Source organism: Dipodomys spectabilis, unplaced genomic scaffold (genome assembly GCF_019054845.1).
Source record: "Dipodomys spectabilis isolate Male_0828 unplaced genomic scaffold, ASM1905484v1 ptg000081l, whole genome shotgun sequence".
In the NCBI taxonomy this organism is placed as follows: Eukaryota; Metazoa; Chordata; class Mammalia; order Rodentia; family Heteromyidae; genus Dipodomys; species Dipodomys spectabilis.
In genome coordinates this window covers 7,241,122-7,268,876 of record NW_024870758.1, presented here as the reverse complement: position 1 = coordinate 7,268,876, position 27,755 = coordinate 7,241,122, and the positions used below count along the sequence as shown (strand labels likewise).

Genomic DNA, 27,755 nt, shown 5'->3' with positions numbered 1-27,755 from the left:
AAATCTATAGTTTTTCTTTTTGCCAAAGTGATATAAACTCTGAACAAGTTCTTACTGATATATGCACATTCTTAAAATCTTAGATTGCTAGCAAATTTAGAGAAACTTTGCTCTCTGTTTACTCTAACTTATGTGATAATAGTAGTAATAATAAAAGTAGCAAGATGGATTTCAGAAAATTGACCACTGGAATTTACTCCAGTTATACAAAGAATATTGTCTTCCATTGCTTTTCTTTACCAAGCATCTTTTTTCCCATTTGAATTGTCATAAGTTTCACTCATTAATTTCTGTAGTCATGTTTGTTTGCCATTGAAATAACATACAATTTCATATACCTTGGTAAATTAAATTTTTGTCCTAACTCTTATTGGTCAGACTCTACTAGGTACCAATAAAACCTTTTTGAGTAAAATAAAACCCGAGAGATACAAGACCAGTGGTCTGTGTATGTCTGAGAATTCCTTTTAACTCATAATCTCATCGAGAACAAAGCCAGAATACTTTCTTACCAATGTATATTTGTTGAAAAACAGGTTGACTATTCAGTCTTATTCCTGTAAGAGAGACAATTCTTATCTGCTCCATTAAAGATAGGTAAAAAGATTTCCAATTAGTATATTTTATCAATTTCCTTAGTTTAAAATTTGCATTTTTCTACATTTGCTCTATGACAGAAAAAACAAAATGAAATAAAAAGCTAACATTAAAAAGGCACTTTAGGTTAATTGCTTTATTACTACCTTAATAGACCAGCTGGCTGAGGGGAAGACATAGAATAATGTTGGTAACAATAAAACAACATTTATATACTCATTGCTATATCCAAATCAATATTTTAAGGACTTCGCATACATTCAAATAACCCTCAAAGAAACAAGTGAAGTAATGATTAGTTTTAGACTCATTTTAAAATAAAAAAATGGGAGAAGAGAAAGGGTAAGTAACCTACTCAGGTAATCAGATAGACAGTAAGAAAGAATGTGACCCCAGAATTTATTATTTCAATTCATGACTTAAAATTATGATATTAATTACTTAATCATATGCATTTCAGTTTCTAAAAAGAAAGTAAATTAACTGGAAAATAGATTTTCCAAACTATGTTTCTTTAAATTCCATTGCATTCTTACTATCATTTGTTTATACTATTTTTAGTTGCAGTTGGTCACCAATAAAATGATAGAAAATATGTTGAGCAAGCATAATATATATATATATAAATATATATATATATATGATTTTAAAAATACTGATACAGTAACGGCAACAGCAACAACAAAACTGTCCAAGATGTATGCTGAATGCTTTACAAGTAGTGAAATTTTAAATTTAAGATCACTAAGTGACTGAGTTATTTATCCAATGTCTGGAATAAAATTGCTATACAGACTGTTACTGCATTACTTATGTAAAATGAAGTCTCAAGTAAAATGCCATGAAACAAGTTGTAAAAATAAGGTCATCCCTATTGAGGGCTTTCTGTGCTGAATTAGATTTCAAATATAATACATTTTTTGAAAACAAATGAACAAAATAAAACTCAGCTATATGTGATGATAAATAGAAAAGTGAAGAGTAAACAGCGATCATTCCCATTATTCCAGAACATCCAAATGCTTAGTACAATTATGTGTCAATAGAGTAAAGACAAAGCTAAAGTTTTTCTATTCTTAGGTACAATTAACCTGTGAGAATCACTTATATTAGATAGTAATAAGGCAGATAGCTTAGTGAAATTGAGAACATATCTGATTTACTATAATGGGATTTTTCAGTTAAATCATATAAGACTTTATATTAGTCATCCTGAGTCAGGGCACATGTTGATTAGGAGAAAGGGTCAGGAAAGATTTGTTGTTGTTATTGTTTAATTTCTGAGTCAGATAAGACACAATCAGAGTATAAAATAATAACAGGATCTTCTATACCTGTATATGAAGGGATATGAGGTCAATTTTCCAGTGTGTGAATATACAGCTCTCTCTAAACAACTACTACTTATTGCTTTGTAGTATTTTTCAGTTTTTTACCTCCTTGAGTGTGAAAGAACAAAAGGATTTCTCAGAATTTTTTTCATTCAATAGAAGAATGCAACTATCTGTTACTGTTGGCAGTTTGTGGTGTGGTTTACAAAATGGTAAAAGTCAAGGACAGATTGTCACAGGTATTTACCATAGGCACAGGTTGATTTTGAGCAACTCTTCACTGGTGATAGGATTGAATTTTTTAAAATGCCAATTTGGCTGCTTCTGAAACAATAGACTATATAAGCTGATGCCTTCACTTTGAAGTGTTGTAATTTCCCTTTCATAAAATGGGAGGTTTGGATAGTGTTAGTAATACCCTTTGGTTGATCATTTCTTGCTTCTTATAGAAGACTGTAATAGGGTCTTTTATAATAACTCTAAACTGTATAGAGATGATTTGAGATTCACTGTTGATATAATGCTATGATGAAAGCCTGTTCTAGGCTTTCAACTATGTGCTTCTCTTCATAAGAGGGCGTTCAATTATTCTGATTGCACATGTTACATATTACAAATTAAATATGCTTCATAATTCCAACTTTGAACAGTGCATATTAGAGTAACTTTCACTAATAAGTATGCTTTCATACTTCTATTATTTATATTTTCCTATTTTTCAGCAGATTGTTTTCCAAATTATAACATAGCAAAAGTTCAGTTAAAATACCATCCTGACTAATTTGCCTATACCATGTAAAATAATCACAAATGCATGTGAAGAGAGGGGCTCATTATTCACATAAAATTGAAATACATTTTCCAGAATGTATTTCAAGCAGTGATATTTGAAGATACAACACTATAAATAATTTATGTATCAGTTTAACACGTGTGTGTACGTGTGTTACTAGGAATTGAACTAAGTATTTCATACATTCTAGATAAGAACTCTGCCACTTGAGCTATATTGAGAACCTCTTTATTTTTATTTGTTTTTGCTAGAATATCACCAGCTTTACCTAGGCTGGCTTTGAACTATTAATTTCCTTCCTTTCTCCACATCCTGTGTAGCTGGACTAACAGGCCTATACCACCAAAAACTCAGTTCATAGCATTTGAATTAAAGCTTTTCTTCAGTAAAACAATAGTATGGGCACTTACATTATAATTATATATACAATAATTTTTTTTTACAGATTTGGATAATGTAGAAGGCATTGCTGTGGACTGGATTGGAAAATAACCTTTATTGGACAAACGATGGCCATAGGAAAACCATTAATGTGGCCAGATTGGAAAAGGCGTCTCAGAGTCGGAAGACACTTTTAGAGGGAGAAATGTCTCATCCCAGAGGAATTGTGGTGGATCCAGCTAACGGGTATGTAATAGTATATTAGCTGAATATAAAGAAATATAGAAACAATGTTTTATATGTTTAGTAGTAGTTAAACTAACTCATCAGTGAACTTGCACATGAATAGTCTGACTGGCAAAAATACTCATTTAAATGATTCCCTCTCTTAGAATATATACTAAATAAATGTGACAAAATATATTGAATTGAAATAATTTTTTGTGTAGAAGGTATTTTATATTCTATATTTAGACAAGAGCTACAATTATTTAGACAGTCTGTCACCAAAAACAAGTGATTGCATGAAAGTATCCATTGATTGTATTTTCAAGTTATTGAAATCTGATATATTTAAATATAGTTTTTTGTGTATATTTACTGTAGACTGGGAATTTTGTTAAGGTACTAAATTACATTCAATTTAGTTGTTTTTCTGATCCACCTCTATCACTATTTTTTAAATGACAAATCATTGGTCTAAAAACACACCATTTAATGATAAGGAAGCAGATATTTAAACTCAAGCATTCTGTCACCTAGACTACTGTTAGCCAATTTACTCGTTGGTTTTTATGAGTCTACAGTGGTAAGCAGTTTCCATATAAGGCATTCTCTTATGGTATGTGCTGCTTATGTGGATAAATCATTATGTAGAATTCTTGATAATATAATTTTCTTTATTTTTTTTTTAAATTCAAAGCTGGTACCTAAAAATAAAACTGGTACCTAAAAATAAAATTCTAACAAATTCAAATTAAATAAATGGATTCTTTGTGTTATGTGTATTGTTTGAGGGGCAGGGTGTTTCCTTCTACATGATGGACGGTACCAATCAGATTGATGTGAAGGGGGGTAATATCTAGAAATCTATCTGGACAAAATTGATATTCTTTATACCTTAATGTATGCATACAAAATATTAAATTGAATGATAGGCATGCGAATGCATTATAAATTGAAAACACTGAAGCACAATTCCAAGAATTAAGTGCTGAGAGTAGATTCAAGTACAACCACGGTGTTTCTTCATAGGCTGTATATGGACTCCTTGTGTGTGTTTCAATAAGGCATAATTATAATAAAGTATATGATATTATATTTGGATTCTATATTTATCTATTTTATGCCTGGACTCTGAAACCAAGTCTTGTTTCTGACTTATACATCTGGAAACTTCAGCATTAGTAGAAAATATTTATTTCATATATCCAAGGTTATTTGAGGCAAGAAATCTTGAGTATGCTTTATTTTTTTAATTTGTATTTATTTTTTTATTGTGAAAATACTGTACAGAGGGGGTTACAATTACATGAGCAATATAATTAGTACATTTCTTATCAAGCATTGTAGCCCTCCTTCTTTGTTTCCCTTCCCATCCCTTCCCAGTCTCCCCCCGACCCCCATCTAATACTCCCCCCCCCCCCCCCCCCCCCCCCCCCCCCCCCCCCCGCACCAAAGTTGTAAAGTTCATTTTCCGACATGATAACTTGTACTTCTCATTGATGCAACGGGTCCACCTGTATCCTTATTTAAACGACTTGTTTTTCCCTTCCCCCTCCACAAATTATACCGACATCAAATACAGTGAAAGCAGGGGTTATACTGTGGGGGAGGGACATACAAAGCATCACAGAAATAATCTTATAATTGCGTTAGAAACAAATGCAATGGCCGGTGGCGCTGGGTGGCTCACGCCTGTAATCCTAGCTACTCAGGAGGCTGAGATTTGAGGATCGCGGTTCAAAGCCAGCCCGGGCAGGAGAGACCGTGAGACTCCTATCTCCAATAAACCACCAGAAAACCGGAAGTGGCGCTGTAGCTCAAGTGGTAGAGCGCTCGCCTTGAGCTGAAGAGCTGAGGGACAGCGCCCAGGCCCAGAGTTCAAGCCCCACGACCGACAAAAAAAAAAAAAAAAAAAAGAAACAAATGCATGAAAGAAAAAAAAATTAAATACATATCTTAGGGTTCATTTTCCTAAGATAACCTTATCTGACCTTTTCTGCTTGACTCGTACATATACTAGATATTGCAAATAAGGGAAAACCATGGGACCTATGTTTCTTTAGGCTTGGCTTACTTCACTTAATATAATTTTTCCAAGTCTTTCCATTTCCTAACAAATGGGGCAACGTCATTCCTTTCTGATGGAGGCATAAAATTCCATTGTGTATATATAACAGCACTTTTCCTCCTCCACTATAATGTTACAAAAAAAAAAGATTAAAAAGTACTGTAAAGGTGATTTGCTGAGGGGTTACAGTTAAATAGGTCAGGTAATGAGTACAGTTCTTTTTGAAGTCATCCTTCCCTTATTTTTCTTTCACTTTTTCTTCTCCTGACCCCCCTCCTCCCTCACCCCCCCCAAGGTCTATAGTTCCTTTTGGACATAGTGTCTAGTGTGTAGCACTACTGAATTGGTTCACCCTTTACCCCATTTTTTGTGCCTCCTCTTTCCCTCCTCAAATCAGATAAGCTTATATAGAAGACAAGTGGTGCAGAAATGATAAACAGGGACAAAAGGGAATAAAGCAAAGAGAAAAGAAAGGAAGGAAGGAAGGGAGGGAAGGAGGGAGGGAGGAAGGAAGGAAGGAAGGAAAGAGAGAGAAAGAAAGAAAGAAAGAGAGAGAGAGGAAGGAAGGAAGGAAGGAAGGAAGCAAGGAAGGAAGGAAGGAAGCAAAGGAAGGAAGGAAGGGAGGGAGGAAGGAAAGAAGGAAGGGAGGAAGGGTGGCAGGCAAAGAAAGAAAGAGAAAGAGAAAGAAAGAAGGAAAGAGAAAACAGTGCAATAAAAACTTCTTGTTTCCATTTCCTTGGAGTTCATTTCAATAAACAGCATTTTTAATAATCACATGCACATAGCTTTTGAGCCCCCGTGAGCCTCTCCTAAGAATTCTAGTAGAGTTAAAAGTCTTCACCTAGCAGGTTGGCAAGTGGTGTGGCCTGTATTTCCAGATACTTAGGAGGCTGATATGTGAGAAGCCATCCCAGGCTCCTCAGGAGGGACTCTTACCTCAGCTGAACCACTAAAAAGTCAGAAGTATAGCAATGGCTTAATTGGTAGAATGTGAGCCTTGAGCAAAAAAACTCAGAGATATTGTCCATTGCTCAGGCCTGGAGTTCAAACACCAGGACCAGAACATGCACACACAACCACACCCCTCCACACTCCTCCCCCACAAAGTCCTGTTGACCAATAAATATAAAATACATTTAAATGTCATAGAATCATATGATTTAGAAGGAAGTTTAGAGGCAACTAATAGTATCTATTTTATCAAATTCAGAAAAACTCTTTGACACTTCCCAGCTTATCTTTGAAACATACGACTCTACATTCTTCACTACATATGGAGGCAATTTTGATTCAGATTAACTTCCTTTTTTCTCATTAAGACAATATACACCTTGCTATAAATCTGTCTATGAATCTATATTTGCCTTTTGGGCTAGAAATAATGATTACCATACTGTTTCATAAACATATTTTTCCTAATAAGATTCTGCTATTATGAACAAATCAACAACTGGAGGAATAAAATAAGTCATATGTGTGTGTTAATGTGAATGAATATTATTAAATATTTTAATGCATATATAAATAATATACACACAAATATATATTTCCCTAGTAATATGCTACACTAGCTATTCAGGAGGTTAACAATGCAAAACTAGCTTAATCTTAACAAAGCCCTTGTTGCTTATCTGGAAATAAAAGTTATATAATAAACTGATATATATAAAGTGATGAAGAATAACATCAGTTTGATATGATGAAGACTAAGAGTTATAACACTACCCAAATAAGTGTTCTGAGAAAGATTCTCAAAGAAATATCATTTAAGTTGAGAGTCAACTTAAATTGGTACACCCTGGGAAGTTAGAGGTACTAAAATGAAGATGTTGGAGGTGGATTGTAGAAAACAAAGTGGAAAAGTTATTGAAGATAAAGCTGATAAAGTTACTGAAGCGAAAGCCAGGCTCTGCAGTCATAATGAGAGCTTTGTGTTTCCCTTATGTGTAGGATCAGATGGGAAAGATATGCTTTGTCAGAGTTTATAATCAGTTATGAAATCAGTAAAATATTCATTCATTTATTACTTTACTAAAATATATGATTGAGTAACTGCCATATACTTCCATGGAAATACAGAGACAATAATTGTCCTCAAGGAAATTATAATATTCTTTGCCTGGTATGTACATAAACACACAGACACACACATACACAAACACAAATCACAAATGAAATACTGAGTTGGAGCATGAGAAGGAAAATCACAGAGATAGAAGTATAAACATGAAGAAATTTCCAGTGCTTGGTAAAATGTTTGGATTTATGTAGCTGACAGCATAATTGAAATGTTTTCAGGAGACAAAGCCACATTTTAATATTCACGATTTATGAAAACAGCATATAATAGTTTGCAACTTTACTTAGAGAAACACTGTGGAATTGAAAGATGCCCACTAGGAATTACTTTTGAATTATAGGATTGGTAATAGGAACAGAAATATGATTGTTTCAACAGAAAATATTGAAGGAAGAAGACTGTTAAAGTATGCATAAAGCTGGAGAAGGAAATAAATCATAATGCAATTATTACTCAAGCTGATAACATTTTAACTCAAGATGATAACAGATGAGCTTATTCCTCCTAATAATTTCTCATGTCACAATTAATATACATAACACAAAACAACCTCTCTACTTGTGAGTACTAAAAAATATGAGAATTCAAATTTTAGTAGGTAATTTCCACCCAAACAGGATTATTGTTTATTCATATTTCAATTAATAATACCATACCTAACTAGTTAGCAAGTATATTGTATGTCAATAAAGTATTCAAGAGGAACAGTTTTATTTTCTGTTTGTAACTAGAAATGATTTAAATATTCTATCATGTAACTCAATAATGTAATACCATTTGGGAATATGATTAAATCTCAACTAAGCCAAACTTATTTCAAAGTACAAATATAAGTAGTAATTTCTTTACTTATTATTTTTCACTTTGAACCATGAAACACGCAATGGCACTCAATTTGTGACACAGTACTATAAAAATAAAAAAATAAATTATGAAGAAGAGGAAAGAGCTGATTTTGATTCTTATCTCCAAAGACAGGTGATAGACTCTATCTAGGACTCTTTATATCTCATCATACTGGTAAGTCAGTGTAGGGCCTTGACCAGGCCCACTGAGGTACTTCCCAGCCCAGAAAGCCTATTTGAATAGGCCCTGAAAGTAGAAGCCAGGTTTTTGTTACTATACTAATAGTAGATGTGGCTAGCCACATTTTTGTTTGGTAAATATCAAGTAACTCACATAAATTACTTATATTACTTCTTGATCATTTTACAGATAGACATATTATTGTTTTATGTGTTTTAAAGTACAATCATATATCAAACTTTCACAGATAATTCATTGAGTAGATGTGAAATACATATATCTATCATTTTGTAGATTGAGATACCCAATTAAAAAGTCCTTTTGGGGAAAATATTTAATTGAATGAAAATAATCTTAGGTAATGAAGCAATTAACAACAACTATTTTTCTGAGCATCAACATGCTAAACATTATCTTTTGCATATCTGGACTTATCCTTTGTGTCTGTGTGTGTGAGTACATTCATTGCAAACCTGCAGATGTGGTTTGGGTTAGAGTCTCAGAAAGAAATGAGCCATGATCAAATAGGAATGCTGTGGGAAAATATTACTATAATTTCAATAAGTTAAAAATGATCAACATCAATAAAACCACATTAAATAAAGTTGTGTTATTATTTTTGGGAATTTATATATAAGGATGAAAAATAATATCCATTCTTAAATAGTTGAAGTGATCTTGTACTATGATGGTACTACTTCACTTCTAATTATTCTCAATAATAACATTTCATCAAGAAAATAAATGAAGGACATAGCCAGGTGCCAGTGGCTCATGCCTGTTATCCTAGCTACTCCAGAAGCTGAGATCTGAGGATCATGATTCAACGCCATCCCGGGCAGAAAAGTCCCTGTGAGAATCTGTGTCCAATTAACCACTCAAAAAGCAGAAGTAGCTCTGTAGCTAAAGTGGTAAGAGCACTGGCCTTGAACATAAAGAGGCTCAGGACAGTGCCCAGTCCCCGAATTCAAGCCCCACAATCGACTGAAAGAAGGAAGGAAGACCAAAATACACATAGGTATGTTGTCGTGTTTATTTCTAGGATTAATAAAAACCAACAGTATTGATATACTTTGTCAGGTCTCAAAAACCATGACAACGTAATTGCGAAGTGAATGAACTAAATTTGTATTAAATAATGGATGATATATTTTCAGTTTTTCCAAATCTGCCAGTTTAGAACACTATAAGATTCTTCACTTTGGACAAAAATTTTACTACATTTACCTAAGAAATTCCTTAGTATCCATAGAAGGTGAGAAGCAGGAGGTCTTATAGGGTCAGTAGCTTAGTGAAGCTTTAAACCTTAATAAACCTATGTTTGAAATGACTGAACTAGACCCTTATTTTAATTAATAATTCAAGAACTTTCACATAACTCCATAACATGTGGAAGTTTCTAACTGTATTCATGTGAGAATTGGAACATTAGCTCTAGGACCCCCTCTCCCATTGTTAGAGCAAACACAAAAGATGTGTTTTTAATGGTAGATACTTTTGTTTGATGTAGAAATTAAAGCCCTAAATCTCAAGGTCAGTCAACTGCTGTTATTACACTTATGTGCAGATAAATCATCTTTTGTGGGTTTTGGGGATAATAATAAGCAGCAATAAAACATAGATAATTTGTACCAGGAAGACAAATTGAATCTGGCCAAACATTCCCAGTATGACTATGCCCTTTAGAACAAAGGCAATGTGAGTGTCATAAAAATAATAATTCATCTAAAATAAAATAAAGTCTAGAAGAGATTACTAACGGTACCATGGGTTCCTATGTCAGCTCCGTCTGCTTTTAAATCACATAATTTATTCTATGTTTTGTGAAATAAAAAATCTTTAAAAGTAATGCCTTGAAAAATCTTTTCCCAGATAGTGCCACAATCCTAAAGTTACTGTATATTTGGCAGTTAAATGGATGTACACGGCTACAAAGTGTGATAGTAGTGTAGTGGGTTTCCTGTAACAAGACTAAAGTGACAGGTTCAGCTGAGTGACTCTACTTCCCCTTCCTTCATAGCTGTACTCTTGCTCCAACAGATAAGCATTTGGGTAAAACAAATCAGAAAGTAATAGATTTTATTGACAAGTCTGAGGAAGTGTTTCTCCATATGGTGACTCATTAAACTAACCTGCATGTACTCTTGTTTTTAATGTGCTAGTTGGATGTATTGGACAGACTGGGAGGAAGATGAAATAGATGACAGCGTGGGAAGGATCGAGAAAGCTTGGATGGATGGCTTCAATCGTCAGATTTTTGTGACTTCAAAGATGCTGTGGCCAAATGGCTTAACTCTGGACTTTCAAACCAACACACTATACTGGTGTGATGCCTATTATGATCATATTGAAAAAGTGTTTTTGAATGGAACACACAGGAAGGTAAAGACAAATGGTCCTATTTTTAAGTCCCAGACTTCTTACAGAAAGCCTTGTTGTGTTGTGTTAAATTTACTTTCAAGTTTATTTTTACTGCTCTGTGGGGTAGCTAGAAGAGGCTGAGCATTAAGTGTTGCAGCTGGCACTTGCCTCCTGGAGACCAGACTCTAAGCACTGTGGTATGCCAGGATTTGTGGGAGCTTTAATAGGAGCTCTCAATATATCAAAGCCGTTTTTTAATTTTTTAATAAGATTTTTCTACATTATTGATGACTTTTCTATGATCAAACAACTCAGCATTATTCAAATATCTTAAGTATTTACAGTTAAGATTTAATGTATGGGGGCTGGGAAGTTGGCTCAGTGGTAGAGCCTCACATGCATGAGGCCCTGGGTTCAATTCCTCGGCACCACATAAGCAGAAAAAAGCTGGAAGTGGTGCTGTGGCTCAAGGGGTAGGGCACTAGCCTTGAGCTGATGAGCTGAGGGACAGCACCCAGGCCCAGAGTTCAGCCCCCATGATCGACAAAAAAAAAAGAAAATTTAATGTATGCATTATAAGGAAGTAAGCATATTGTATTTATTTGAATAGAGAATTTAGTGACATTGAACTTGAAATATATAGAAGAAATGAACTGAACTTCACGATTATTAGGTTGAATGGAATAGAAACCTATTTTTAAAACCTATTTTGGTAGAATCACTGTGAAATGATTATCATATGCATAGGTAAAATTTAAGATGATGTATTGAGTGTTAAGAAAGAGGCTTACTTAGCAAATATCACTCCTATGGTGTTTTGGGTTTTCGTTGTTGTTGTTCATTTTGTTTTTGGTTTTTTTTTTGGTCTGTCTTGGGGCTTGAACTCTGGGACTGGATGCTGTCCCTCAGCTCTTCAGCTCAAGGCTAGCACTCTACCTCTTGAGCCACAGTACCACTTCTGGTTTTCTGGTGCTTAATTGGAGATAAAAGAGTCTCACAGACTTTCCCGTGTGGGCTGGCTTTGAACTGTGATCCTCAGATCTCAGCCTCCGGAGTAGCTAGGATTACAGGCGTGAGCCATTGGTGCCCGGCCTATGTTTTATCTTATAATCACTTCCCCACATACATAACACTTTTATTCTTTATTTTTAAATATATTTTTATTATTATTAAAAAGATGATGTATAGAAGGGGTACAGTTACATATGTCTGCTAATGAGTCCACTTCTTCTTGAACAGTGTCACCTCTTTCCTCATTTTCTCCCAGGTTTTTTTTCTTTCAACCCTTCTACACCATAAGTTTTATAGTTCATTTCAGCATAGTGTCTAGTGACTATCACTGCTGCATTGGTTCATCCTTTGTCCCACTGTTTTCTATGTTCCCCCTTATCCTCCCTCAAACAGATAAACTTACATACAAGACAAAAGGTATAGAAATAAAAAAAAGTGATAAAGGAGAAAAAATTAAAACAATTAAACAGGATAAATTATACAAGACTCTAAACTTTTAATAAGACCAAAGCATATGTTCTTAGGAAAGAAGCTCAACACCTATGTACATCAGTCATATAAAATGATGTTTATTAAAATGAACTCCAAGAAATGAATATAAACAAGAGGGCTTTTGTTGTTGTTATTTTGTTTTTGTTTTTAATTACCTCGAGTTTTAGTTAAATAACAGCAACAGAATATTAAAAAATATCCAAAATGCTTCCTTGGATACTAATATGATTACTATAAAATGTTAGCATCTATTATATCTATTATATATAATTTGCACTAACAATTTATCACTATCCATCCATCTATCTATATTCTTAAGTGTAATACTAAATGTAAGAAGAAAATTTGACCTTATATTACATATACACTATTATTTTATAAATAATGAAAAGTGAAAAAGTAGTTTCATATATTTACATTGCATAACCTTACACCTGTAACAAGAATTAAATGTTTGTTATATGCTTTCTCCAGTTAATCAACAGTAAAATATAAGTAGAACAAAAATGAGCATATTAAAGTATTCAGAATTGAAAATTAGTGAGACTTTTCTATGTACTGTTAACAAAGGATTTATTTTCAATATTAAAATATTTCCTTTCTTGTCACTTCTTAGATTTTGTCAGTTTCCATTGACCTAATTAATGTAGATTAGTCCTTTTCTTCCCATTGACATTAAGCTATTTTGTTTTACAAGGTCATTGGATAGAGAATGCTACACTATAAATAATAACACTGATTACTGAAGTCAACTTATATCTAAAAGTTAGGCAAAATTATTTTTGTGTCATTTATGAAAATGTTTAAATGGATGCAATGTAGAAGGTCTACTTCAAATAATATACTCTATTTTTTTTTTATTGTAAAGCTACTATACAGAGGGTTACAGTTACATGAGTGAGGTTATGAGTACACTTCCTCTTGAACATTGTTGCCCCCTCCATTGTTTTCCCCCTACCATCCCCTCCCTCCCTCCCTTCCCCGAGGTTCTTTTTTTTTTTTTGATTGTGATTAAATGATTACATAATTTCAAAGTCAAAAGTTCATTCTAACTTCCCTGGAGCAAACTGTCTACCACAGTCTGTAATATATAACAGTGTTCACATGTTATATACCATATTTGTGATCAGCAGCATGAGGATATTTAATAGTGGTTCAACCAGATGAGCGGGAGTTCTTTGTTTCTTGAGTCCTGTTAGTTTTGTCGTATCACCTAACCTTTTGGATTTAGCATCCACTTATCAGGGAGACCATGTACCGTTTGTCTCTTCGTTCTTGGCTTACCTTGCTCAACATGATTCCTTCTAGCTCCATCCATTTCCCTGCAAATGCCATTATTTTGTCATTTCTAATGGCTGCATAATATTCCATTGTGTATAGATACCACAATTTTTGGATCCATTCATCTGTGGTGGGGCACCTAGGTTGTTTCCATATCCTAGCTATTGCGAACAGTGCTGCAATAAACATGGAGGTGCACGTGTCCTTGTATATTGGTTCCTGTTGTTCAGGGTAGATGCCTAGAAGTGGTATGACTGGGTCGTAAGGGAGGTCAATCTTTAGCTTTCTAAGGACCCTCCAGACTGCTTTCCAAAGTGGTTGTATAAGTGTACATTCCCACCAGCAGTGTAATAGGGTTCCTCTTTCTCCACATCCCCTCCAGCATTTGTCGTTGGCTGATTTGTGGATGTGGGACATTCTGACTGGGGTAAGGTGGTATCTCAGGGTTGTCTTTATTTGCATTTCCTTCACCACCAGGGATGATGAACATTTCCTCATGTGTTTCTTTGCCATTTTTATTTCTTCATTTGAGAAGTCCCTCTTTAGTTCCCTTGCCCATTTAGTAATTGGTTTGTTAGGTTTGGGAGGGATTAGTTTCTTGAGTTCCCTGTATATACAGGATGTTAACCCCTTGTCTGATATATTGCTGGTAAATATTTTTTCCCAATTAGTTGGTTGTCTTTCTAGCTTAGTTGCGATAGATTTAGCTTTGCAGAAGCTTTTTATTTTAAGGTAGTCCCATTTGTTGAGTCTCTCTCCAACTTGTTGTGACCCTGGGACTCTGTTCAGGAAGTTCCTTCCTGTGTCTATTAGTTCAAGTGTCTCTCCTACTCTGTCCTGTAGTAGTTTCAGAGATTCAGGTTTAATGTTAAGGTCTTTAATCCATTTTGAGTTGATGTTGGTGCATGGTGATAGGCTGGGGTCCACTTTTAGTTTTCTGCATGTGGCTGCCCAGTTTTCCCAGCACCAGTGGTTGAAGAGGCTGTGTTTCTTCCATTGTATGTCTTTGGCTCCTTTGTCGAATATCAGCTGGCTGTAGGCCTGTGGATTTATATCTGGATCTTCTATTCTGTTCCATTGGTCTTCGGGTCTGTTTTTGTGCCAGTACCATGCTGTCTTTGTGATTATAGCTCTGTAGTAGAGTTTGAAGTTCGGCATGGATAGCCCTCCCATATTGTCTTTATCCCCTAGAATTGTTTTGGCTATTCTAGGTCTTTTGTTGTTCCATATAAATTTTTGGACTGTTTTCTGTATTTCAGTGATGTACATCATTGGGATTTTAATAGGAATTGCATTGAATTTGTATATTAGTTTTGGAAGTATCACCATCTTTACTATATTAAGTCTGCCTATCCAGGAGCATGGGAGGTCTTTCCATTTCCTAGTGTCTTCTGCAATTTCTTTCTTTAACTTTTTATAGTTCTCATTAAATAGTTCTTTTACATCTTTGGTTAGGTTAATTCCTAAATATTTTATTTTTTAGGAGGTTATTGTGAATGGGGTTGCTCCCTTTATTTCCCTCTCTTCCTGTGCGTTATCAGTGTATAGGAAGGCAACTGATTTTTGTGGGTTTATTTTGTATCCTGCTATTTTGCCGAAGTGACTTATGATTTCTAAAAGTTTGGGGATGGAGTTTTTGGGATCGTGGAGGTATAGTATCATGTCGTCTGCAAAAAGGGATAGTTTCACTTCTTCTTTCCCTATGCGGATCCCTTTAATGTCTTTTTCTTGCCTTATTGCCCTGGCTAAGGGTTCTAGGACTATGTTGAAGAGGAGTGGAGACAGTGGATATCCTTGCCTTGTTCCTTTTTTAGGAGGATTGGTTGTAGCTTTTCCCCATTAAGTATAATATTGGCTATTGGTCTGTCATAAATGGCTTTTATTGTTTTTAGAAATGTTCCTTCTATTCCTATTTTCTCCAGAGCTTTTAGCATGAATGAATGTTGAATTTTATCAAAGGCCTTTTCTGCATCTGTGGCGATAATCATGTGATTGTTGACCTTGGATCTGTTGATATGCTGGATTACATTTATTGACTTATGTATGTTAAACCATCCCTGTGTCTCTGGAATGAAGCCTACCTGATCATAGTGTATTATTTTTTTAATGTGTTTCTGGATTCTGTTAGCTAGAATCTTGTTAAGGATCTTTGCATCTGTGTTCATCAAGGAGATTGGCCTGTAATTCTCCTTTTTGGTTGGGTCTTTGCCTGGTTTGGGGATGAGTGTGATATTGGCTTCGTAGAATGAGTTTGGGATAGCTCCCTCCTTCTCTGTTTCTCTGAAGAGCTTGAGGAGTATGGGTATTAGTTCTTCTTTAAAGGTCTTATAGAATTCTGCTGTGAATCCATCTGGTCCTGGGCTTTTTTTTGTTGGAAGACTTTTGATAGCTTCCTGTATCTCATTATAGGATATTGGCTTATTTAATTGGTTAACTTCTTTGCTCAGTTTGGGTAACTTGTATTTCTCTAAAAATGCATCCATTTCCGCCAGATTTTCTTCCTTTAGAGAGTATAGCTTTTGAAAGTAGTCTGTTAGAATTGTTTGGATATCTTGGGTACATGTTGTGATGTTTCCCATGGCATCCCTAATCCTATTAATATGGGTTTCCTCTCTTCTTTTTTTAATTAATCTTGCCAACGGGCCATCAATTTTGTTTATTTTTTCAAAGAACCAGCTTTTTGTTTGGTTTATTTTGGTTATGGTTTTCTGATTTTCTAATTGGTTAATCTCTGCTCTCAATTTGGTTATCTGGCTTCGTCTAGTAGCTTTAGGTCCCATTTTTTCTTGTTTTTCTAGCTGTTTTAGTTGCAACATGAGATTATTTACTTGGTCTGTCTCCATTCTCTTGATGTGGGCACTGAGGGCAATAAATTTGCCCCTCAGGACTGCTTTTGCTGTGTCCCACAAGTTTCTTTGTGAGGTGTTTTCATTTTCATTGAGTTGTAGGAAATGCTTTATTTCTTCTCTGATCTCTTCTGTTACCCAGGCCTTGTTAAGGAGTGTGCTGTTCAATTTCCATGTATTAGAGAAATTTCTGTGGTATGCTTTGTTATTGAGAGCTAGCTTGATTCCACTGTGGTCAGATAGGATACAGGGGATTATGTCGATCCCTTTGTATTTGCTTAAGTTCCTTGAATGAACTATGATATGGTCTATTTTGGAGAAAGTTCCATGAGCTGCTGAGAAGAATGTGTACTGTGTTGTTTTAGGGTGAAATACTCGGTAGATGTCAGTTAATTCCGCTTGAAGTATGGCCTCACTTAATTCGGTAGCTTCTTTGCCAATCCTCTGGTTGGTAGACCTGTCCTTTGGTGAGAGTGGCGTGTTAAAGTCTCCTAGTATTATCGTATTGGGATCTATTTTATTCTGTAAGTTTGAGAGCATTTGTTTAACATATCTGGGTGCACCGATATTTGGGGCATATAAGTTGATGATGGTTATATCCTCCTCTTGGATTGTTCCCTTTATTAATATGTAGTGTCCGTCCTTGTCTTTCTGTACTGATTTTAATGAAAAGTTTATTTTGTCAGATATCAGGATAGCTACACCTGCTTTCTTATTGGGGGAATTTGATTGGTAGATCCTTTTCCACCCCTTCACTCTGAGTTTGTTTGTATGTTTGGCTGAGAGGTGGGTCTCCTGAAGGCAACAGATGGATGGGTCTTGTTTTCTGATCCAGTCCTCAGTTCGTTTTCTTTTAATTGGCGAATTCAGCCCATTTATATTAAGAGAAAGTATAGAGAGATGCATTGTTGTCCCTGCCATTCAATTTTCCTAAGTTTTTCTTCTTTCCTTTCCTCCTGTGCTTGCTCAGTTAGACTTTGAGTAATGCCTGTTTGGGGGAGGTCCCAGTTCCTGGTTGCTTTCTTCAGGTTGTGTCCCCCCTCTTAGAATTCTTTGTAATGCTGGCTTAATGTTTATGTATTCATTTAGTTTTTCTTTGCTATTAAAAGTTTTCAGTTCTCCATCGAATGTGAATGCTAGCTTTGCCGGGTATATCAGTCTGGGTTGGCAGTTATTGGCTCTCAGGGCTCGTATGGTGCTTTCCCAGGCTTTTCTTGCATTCATTGTTTGTGTGGAGAGATCTGCAGTGATTCTAATTTTTTTCCCGTTGTAGTATAGCTCCATCTTCATTTTTGCTGCATGCAGGATTGTTTCCTTATTATTCAGATCCATCATTTTTACTATAATGTGCCTAGAAGTGTTTCTCCTGGGATCTTGCTTGTTGGGTGTTCGATAAGCTTTTGTGATGTAGTTAAGATGGTCGTTTTTGAGGTGGGGAAAATTTTCATTGACTATCTTGTTAAATAGGTGTTGCATTCCCTTGCTCTGGAATTCCTCACCTTCGTCCACTCCGATTATGCGAAGGTTAAATTTTTTAGCATTATCTGCTTGCTCTTGAATTTCCCTTTGGTTTAATTTGAGTGATTTTTCCATATCTGTCACTTTTTGGTCCAGTTGGTGTATTCTGTCTTCTGTATCTGACACTCTACCTTCCATTTCATTCACTCTGTTGACCGTGGCTTCTATTGTGGTTTGCATGGTGGAAATGGATCCCTTTATGGATTCAATGTTGGTTCTCAGAGTACTGATCTCACCTCTCAATGAGGTGAGATCAGTATGCATTACCTCTAATTTGGCGTTTATCTCACTTCTTACTGAGGTTTGTGCAGCTTCTATTTTTGCATCCAACTTTTGTTTGATATCCTGTATATCTTTTGATAGTTCATCCTTGTGCTCTTTCAATTTCTGATCCATTTCTCGCTTTATTTCTTGAGTCATTGCCTCCAGCAACCCTTGGATGTAGTTTTTGTCTTCCATTCCTGCTTTGCTCCCACTGGGGCTCTCCCCTGCGTGGCTGCTGGCTTTTGAGGTGAGCTTGCTGTCCTGGGTAGTGGTAAACCTTGTGATTTTTCTCTGTGATTTTCGCATGGGGTTCAGGAGGCTGCTCTTCAATCTTGTTTTGGTGTGTCTGTCTTTGCTTGGTTGCTGATTCTGTATTGGTAGAGAGAGTCTGTGCCTGATCTGGATTCTGTTGGGAGCCTATTTCCAGCTGCTATTCTGACTTACTTAGGATTCTCAGCTCTCTGCTGTAGCAATTCCCGCCTTTGGAAGGGTTGAGCAGCCTAGACTGCTTGTGTTTGCTCCTGCGGGTGCTCTTGGGAAGATCAGATGCTCTGGATGCACTCTCCCAAATACTGGAGTCTGCTATGGGCTCCTGATGTGTTTTTGTTTGTTTGTTTGGGGCTGGTTGTGGGCTTGAACTCTAGGTTTGGGTGCTGTCCCTCAGCTCTTCAGCTCAGGGCTGGCACCCTACCATTTGAGCCACAGCCCCACTTCTGACCCTTTTTGCTTTGTTCAGGCACCAGTCCCCGGGCCTGGTTCCGGCCCCAGCCTGGAGCGCACTCATTAGGCCTGTGCTAATGTGTATACCACCTAGGTTATGCAGCCTGGAGGACACAGTTCAAATTTCTTCTACTGTTGGTAGTCTTGACCCAGGGGCGCTGTTCCTGGCTTGGGCATTTAAGCTCCCTTCCAAGGGCGCTCTTGCTCTGGCCTGGCCAGCAGAGTGTGCTCCATCGGCTGGTGGAGCTCTCAAACAGTTCCCAGTTTTAGTGGGTCCTGTGGTCCGGGTGTTGGGGTAGGGAGTCTAGGTCAGGGTCTGGGGATTCCCTCCAGCTCTGGTCTCCCTTGATGGATTCACTGTCCCCTGTTGGGTACTCACCCTGTAGGTCGTCAGTTGTTGTTGCAGTCCAAGTTCAGTTGGGGTGGTTGCGGGCTGGGTTGATAATATACTCTATTTAAAAAAATATGCTCACATTGAGAACTCTTAAGTTAGTGAAAGGCAATATGAGATCCGCTATTAATGAAATTGTTATCCTATATGCTTATAGCAAATACCATTTTCTCAAAAAATGTATTTATGACCCTAAAGTTCAAGTGTGATTTTTCATGATATGTTTACTTGTTGCAGACTGTTTACAGTGGGAAAGAATTGAATCATCCTTTTGGATTGTCACATCATGGGAATTATGTTTTCTGGACCGATTATATGAATGGCTCCATTTTTCAACTAGATTTGACAACGAGTGAGGTGGTATTACTGAGACATGAAAGGCCACCTCTCTTTGGACTTCAAATTTATGATCCACGAAAGCAACAAGGTATTAAAATCCAAATAAAAATTCGGCTGAGTTTTTCCATATAATCCTTCACAATAGCTACCCACAGGCTCTAGTTTGACAGTGTTCCTAGTTTTATGATAAAAGATATCCATATTACTCCAAGGTCAATCAAACCTTAAGACTTTGTTGCCATAAGAATATATTTCTCATCGTTCTGAGTAGCCTGATTGGGAATTCTATCTGAGGGAATTTCAAGGATTTCCCCCAACTTTTCCTATTAAATGTCATTGTCAGTGAAGAATGTGCGCTTTGCTATTTAAAATAAAAAAAACCCTCTGTCATTAAAGGTAAGTGCTTTAAGCAATGAATAAACATTTTAGATTGAAAAAGATGGTCTGAAAAATGCATTATGTAAGAAAAATTTTTGTCAGTCGTGGGCTTGAACTCTGGGCCTAGATGCTGTCCCTCACCTCTTCAGCTCAAAGTAAGCTCTCTACAACTAGACCCACAGTGCCACTTCTGATTTTCTTCTGGATTATTGGAGAGAAGAGTCTCACAGACTTTCCTGCTCAAGCTGGCTTTGAATCGTGATCCTCAGATCTCAACCTCCTGAGTAGCTAGAACTATAGTCATAAGCCACCAGCGGCCGCTTAAAAGAAACTTTTATTTGTGAAAGCATATGAGTATATTTACCCGAAGAGCTTCTATGTATATTTATTTATTTATTTGCATATTTATTTATTTATAGTCACAGTTCAAAACCAGACAAGGCAGAAAAATCCCGTGAGACATTTTTTTTTCTTTTCTATGCCCTCTTCCCAGCTTCTATGTATATTTAACGAATATGTAATTGCTGTAGATGATTTGAAAGTGTAGCAATCTACTGTAATGTTTATGTGATGATAAAATTAGATAATATTGCCATGTGGCTCATAGTCATGAGTTATTAATTGCTCCCAAAATTAGAATGGTAATACATCAGATAATCAACAAAGAAAACAGTTTAATAAATATATGGTTATATTTTTATAAATCTAAATAACTACTATTTCTTTTTATGATGATATCACTATAAAAATATAACCATTATAAATTTTAATGAATCTGAAATGAGTATACCTTCAGGTTTTTTATTTCATTTTGCATAGCATCATGAAGTTTGCAAGCTATTTTACCTTAAATTTGTTATCATAAAGAAAGCTATCTTGCGTCAGAGCTTCAAACTTTTCCTAATATACGTAAATTGCTTCATTCAGTTATACTGTACTTATTTAACATAACAGAAGTGGTTAAAATGACCAAGATCATATTTCGTCTTAGTAACTTTAGATTTCTGAATTTGAGCATATTTTTTTAAGTAGGGCTTATTATTTGAAGTAGACCTTCAACATTGCATCAATTTAAGCACTGAAATGGGATGAGTGCATGAAAATTTAAATATAGTATTCTACTACACTAGTTAAAATAACAGAAGTACTTCTATATAAAATAAATTCAGATATTCAAATGTGGGCATGATTTTGTAACATAATTTTTTCATATTGATATTTCTGTTTTTAACTTTGAACATAAGATATTAATAAGTTTTAGAAATACAAAATAAGTAGAATATAAATTCTGACTACATAGATTTCTATCAGATTTTTCCTTCAAATATAGAAATTGAATAGATTTCTTAGTGGTATGAAAAATTTTTTGTTCTTAAAATGGAATAAACTAGTTATATATAGGTATTTAATATTTATTGTTCTTTTCTCCTTTTCTGATTTACAGAGAATATTGGCTACATGACTATATATAAATATTTGTATGAATATTTAAAGTGCATGACTGTATTTACTTATTTGTAGTATCAGTGAAGATAATAGATATCAGATAGGTATATTGTATAAAGGTAATATTCATATATATTCTTTCACTTATCACATGTCAAGAATCCTATAAAAGATAAACAGAGATGCTAATAAGGAAATAACTAAGTACATTAAACTAGGTACAGAAAAATCAGCCCTCAAAGTTGACATAACTCACCATTATGATCATCAAATTATGTTAATACATCAGTAAATTTCATGACTGCAAATGCATATCTATAACCCCACCAAACAGAAAACTACATTCAGAAATGAATTACAAAATGATTTTTAGGACTTAAGTTTCAAAGGTTTTTTTTTCATAAAAATCTTTCATTACCAATAAAGTTAATAAGCATTTCTTCATTAACATTATATATCTAGAATAATTTATATAATCTTATCTTGAAATTCCTCCTAAAAAGAAAAGCAGTTATGTAGATTGCCATTTTTACATTTTTCATCTCTAGATTCAGAAGCATAGCTTAATGTCCCCACTGCTTTAGAGAATGAAATAATCAAAACTAATACTTTACAAAAGGTTGATGAATAATACCCTATATCTATTTGAAAGTACCGAGTTATTTTATCTCAAATAGATGGCAATAGCTATTAATTAATTGCAATTATTATAACTACCAGGAAGTCAGTTAAGCATTCATATTTAAAACTCACAAGAGATATTGAAGACAATTATGCCCTTCAGAAAACACATTTCAGTGAGCTTAAATTCTGAAAATTAAAGACAAGAAGCCTGTAAATCGTTTTCACCAATGGTCTGGCTCCATTTGAAGTAAATTCTTCTAAAATTGTTCCAGATTAAATGCATGATACAAGGAATACTGAAGCAATGGGATTACTTTATTCTAGATCATATGATCTGCCATTGGTTAGAAATAAACTTAATTGTCATCATTTAATTATATCTGGGCATGGTGTTTATACCTGTAATCCTAGCTACTCAGGGAGTAGAGATGAGAAAGAAAAATCACTTCAAGACTAATTCTGGGCAGAAAAAAGAAAGAAAATTTTGTGAGACCCTATCTCAACCAATAAAATGCTCTTTGGGTATCATGACACTCATCCCAGCCATGCAGAAAGTTTATGTAAAAGGATTGTAGTTTAGGGTGGCTGGTACAAAAGCCAAATTAAAAAAATAACAAAAAGGAGAAGTGGGGTAAGATATACAATGACTGCTAGTCAAATGAAAGCTCTTGCGTTCACAATCCTGTAGTTAAAAAAAATCTGGTATCTATAAACATCAAAATATTAATATAGACTTTTGAAAAAAAGTCTTATTTTTTGTCTGTGGAAGTTAGGGTATGCTTTGAAATAATCTCCCTTGAAATGCAAGCTTATATATTTAATACACAGGTAGAATTATATAATCAAAGCCTCTTTATCTTTCAAAACTGAATTATATCAGTCCAGAGTTAGTACTGTGTCTGTACTCCAAATAACAGTTTCTGTCATTCAAGTTGTTGGCTAAAAGTTTCATTAATTAACTCATTCACTTATTCAAACAATATTTATCACATATAATATATGCAAGGCATGGGAAGAAAAGTTTTGGAAAAGATAAGTTTATGAAGAAAAGATGATATTTGCAGCTCAGACACTTCACTTTCTTGAAGTTAGTCTTGGAGTGAGATTTATTTTCTCATCTATACTTTCTGAGTAGCTAGGATTACAGGTGTGAACACCAGGCCCAGATATAATTAAATAATTGTGTATTCTATGTATCATGACTATCTGTATATATATATATATATATATATATATATATATATATATATATGTATATATATATGCTTCTTCATTGTTATTTTTATATAATTATATTTATATTTGAAAAATCATCTAATCATGAATGAGACATTTTATATGAAATACTTTGTAACCTGTGACAACCTCAAAAAATACCTTCACATGAGCTCAGTCTGCAATGCATTTGTAATGACATTCAAAAATATTTTGGGATGCTGTAAAATAAGAAAAAATACTTTGATTAGAGATATAGGATTATTCATATCAATTCAGATTTAAAATTTTTATTATGACAATACAGATAATGATTCCTCTGTCAATATGTAGTATTAACAGAAAATCAGTATGTTACAAAATTGAATATTAATAGCTTATTTCTAAATAATTATGTCATATTCACTGAGAATGTCAGTAGGAGTCATGCCACTGATTTAAAGAATGTGATACTTAATATAAATTTTCAATAATGAGATATAACCTTATGTATTTGACTTTGTCATGTCTTACTGCTTTATTTCTTCATATATGACTAAATATTTTAATTTAGTTAGAATTTTCAGACTCTTTGATACTAAAATATTGAGTATACCCTTACTCTTGTACAGCATAGAAAATATGCATAGCCTATGGAGTGTTGCAATTTTATCCTATGCTGATGGAATGAATGCAGTTTTAGCTGAAAGCTGCTTACAATTAATTAGTCACTTGGTCATCTTTTGGGATTTTAATGCCAATATAATTTAATGCAATTTAATGCCAATATAATCTTAACTATTTTATTATCTTATTGTATATTCTATAAGTGATTAAACTTCTTTATATTTAATATTTGAGTAAGATCTTTTGATATAAAAATTGTATCTAGTGACATATGGAAAATTCAACATAAATCAGATGACAATTACCATGTCGACTGAATTGTATGTATTGCAGATGTTTTTGAGTTTGGCACAAATATGCCAAAGTGTAATTTCTTTATTACCTCCCCAACCTGTAGAAATAAATGCTATAAAAATGTAATTGTCTAAATTTAATGTATCCTTATTTATAGCTTTCAACTTTATAACTTACATATTATCTTTATATAAGTGTACAAAAGTCAAAATCTTCAAAAATTTACTTGGCTTTATGTGAGAATTTCCCTTGGTAACTCACATATGTTCAGGAATCCCACCTTTGTGAATTTCCTCCCTTGCTGACTTTACTGAAGTACACAGTATGGCTCATCATGCCTCTGCTCTTTAGGTCCTTTGGAACAACACTTCTGACTCATGTGATGTACCTTCTCTTGAAACAGCAAAGCCGCACCTTTTAGTTTCCCTTGGTTCATAGAGTCTTCAGCCCACTGACATATCAGTATACTCAATCGAAAGGGAAGAATATCCCTGTTTTCAGCCCTTATTCCCTTCCTGTTCCCTGGGGAGGGAAAACCACATTCCAAGGTCCAGAAGTTTATTTCCCAAAGAACTCAGACTTGAACACTCTGGGACTCATCTGAGAGACTGCGACAAACACAATTGTGTCTTCACTTTCCTATTTCTTGGTACCACGGTGCATACTTCCACAGAGACTTCGTTCTTCATCTAACATACAGATTCCTCTGATCAAGAAAGGATGTATTTTCATGTTTCTCAATTATGTCTTTTTTGATCTGGAAAATTGATTACATTAGTGAATATTATATGTGTGTGTGGGTAAATGTGTGTGGGTAAATATTTTTGCTTTCTATATATATCTTCTAGAAAGAATGTAAATCTAAAAACAGGTATAAGGATACATTCTTGTAATTATAGCACTTGAGAGACTGAAACAAACCTGACCTCTCTAGAGACACTCTATGTGTGGGTGGGGCAGGGTGGAAGAGTGGAAACCTGACCTGGAAGCTATGGTTAGGATTAGATTATTAGAATTATCTGATGAATTGGCTTCTCTCCTCTTGCAGGAGATAATATGTGCCGGGTGAACAACGGGGGCTGCAGTACACTTTGCCTGGCCATCCCATCAGGCCGAGTATGTGCATGTGCTGATAATCAACTTCTAGATGAAAATGGGACCACATGCACATGTAAGTTTCTTTTCTCATTATATTCATTGTTTATGTGGCTCTGCCTTAAACATAGATGCAGATAAAATCAAAGAATTCGTTTTAAACAGAAATTAAGAGTTGCTTATATCTTGAGAGAATTTTTAACTGAATCATTTCCAATAGGTGGCTACAAAATAAGAATGAAGGTTTGCAGAATAGCCTGTCATAATGCATATACTTCAGTAAAGATTGAAATAAACTTATCCCACTGTAGCCAGTATTTCATAAGTGAACCTCACTAGCAGCTGTTACCACTGGAGGCATAGTTGTTGATTGGGTAACTGCTATGGTATACAATAGAGGTCTAAAATGACTATTCTTGATTTTCCACATTTTGTGGTAAAGAACAAGGATAGAGAAAGAAAATGAGATTTCTAAGGGACTTTTATAAAGTAGAAAATTAACTAGATTGATTGACCTAGATTAAAGACATTTTTATTAACTTTCACTGATGTTCTTTGGTTTATTACAAATTATTATTCCAAGGTGACTCTTTTGCAGTTTTTAGAACACAAATTAGATCCTTCAAGTACATTAACAGCAACAATAGTATGCATATATTGAGCAATATATAACATTTTCTGGATGATTTAATCTTGATATGTATGTTAGTGTTCCTCAGAGATAGAACCAATAGGCACCAATAGGACATATGTGTATGTATACACATACATAGGTATATGTACATTACACATATATGTATTTATAAAACTGGGGCTGGGAAGGTGGCTCAGTAGTAGAGTGCTTGCCTTGCATGCATGAGGCCCTGGGTTCGATTCCTCAGCACCACATAAGCAGAAAAAAAAAAGCCGGAAGTGGTGCTATGGCTCAAGTGGTAGTGTGCTAGCCTTGAGCTGAAGAGCTGAGGGACAGGGCTCAGGCCCAGAGTTCAGGCCCCACAACCGGACCCCCCAAAAATAGATATTATATATATACATATATAGATATATATAATATACATTATTTATATTAGATATATATAGATATTATACCTATATATGTTTATATATGTATATATATATATGTTTGTGTATATATATATATATATATATATATATATATATATATATGTAAGTGTGGTGTTTGTGTGTGTAGACAGAGACTGATGGAGATTCAATCATAAGGAATTGGCTGATAGGACTAATCTTAGAATCTGCTGTTGGCAATTTAGAAATCCAGGAAAGGTTATCTCTATATTCTTTCTCAAGCATTTGTAACATGCCACTTATTCTAAATTCTATTGCTATTATTTTAAATTCCAGTTATTCAAGACTTTGATAAAATTGCTCAGTTCCAAACCTCTTATAATTGATAATTTATGATCCAGAATATTGTTCTGAATTATTAGATTCTTTAAAAAATGTTTTGAAGGTTGGGAACTGGTGGTTGTGCCTGTAATCCTAGCTACACGGGAAGCTGAGATCTGAGGATGGCCAAGCAGGAAAGTCTGTGAGATGCTTATCTCCAGTTAATCACCAGAACACCAGAAGTGGTGAGGTGATTCAAAGTGGTAAACCACTAGACTTGAGCTGAAAAGCTCAGAGACAAGGCCCAAGCCCAGAGTTCAAGCCCCATAACTGACCAAAAAAAAAGAAAAAAAAAACATTAAGAAACAAACATAGGCTGAGTGGACATTCATGCCTGCATGTGAGGCCCTTTGTTTAACCCCTAGTAGTACGAATATATGTGTGTATGCATGTGTGTTCACGTGTTAATTTTTCTTCCCTATGTTATGTTATTTCAGTTCTAGATCAAACTTTCACTAATTGCATTTTTAGTACTAAAAAGTTTCTCTTAAAGGATTATTTCTACAGTTATTTATTTTGTAATTGCCTATAAAATATTCTATGAAGAGTAATTTTCTTAGCATACTTTTTCTTAGTCACCATGTGATTTTTTTTCTTTATTGTTCTAGTTCATTATTCTCTCATTTCTACTTTGATATTACTTGGCAAAGATACCTCCATGAACAATGGTTTACCAACAGAGAGGTTCCACTTAAATTCTTCCAATTTATTTGTAAGACTAAATTTTATCACAGTTATTTGGGAAAATATTATGGTTAATGTGTAAATTTGATAACTAATTTTAATTTCCTATCATTCAACAGTGTCTTATTATTTAATAGTATCCTATCACTTAATAGTATCCTATCATTTAATAGTATTTCACGGGACCTTTGCTAACCTAATTGAGCACATACACAAAGACACACAGAGACACACACTCTGTCTTGAATCCACCAGGGCGCTTTCTACTTTTGATTCACCCATAAT

General features: G+C 34.7%; 1 protein-coding gene across 1 annotated transcript in view; it reads left to right on the top strand.

Moving 5' to 3' along the window:
- Positions 1–27,755, top strand: part of Lrp1b (LDL receptor related protein 1B) — a 1,466,647-nt gene that overhangs the window by 765,790 nt on the left and 673,102 nt on the right. The window contains 5 exon segments of the mRNA XM_042683428.1: positions 3,167–3,207; positions 3,209–3,348; positions 10,664–10,883; positions 19,623–19,812; positions 25,336–25,458. Of these exon segments, the coding sequence (XP_042539362.1) occupies positions 3,167–3,207; positions 3,209–3,348; positions 10,664–10,883; positions 19,623–19,812; positions 25,336–25,458 (714 nt within the window).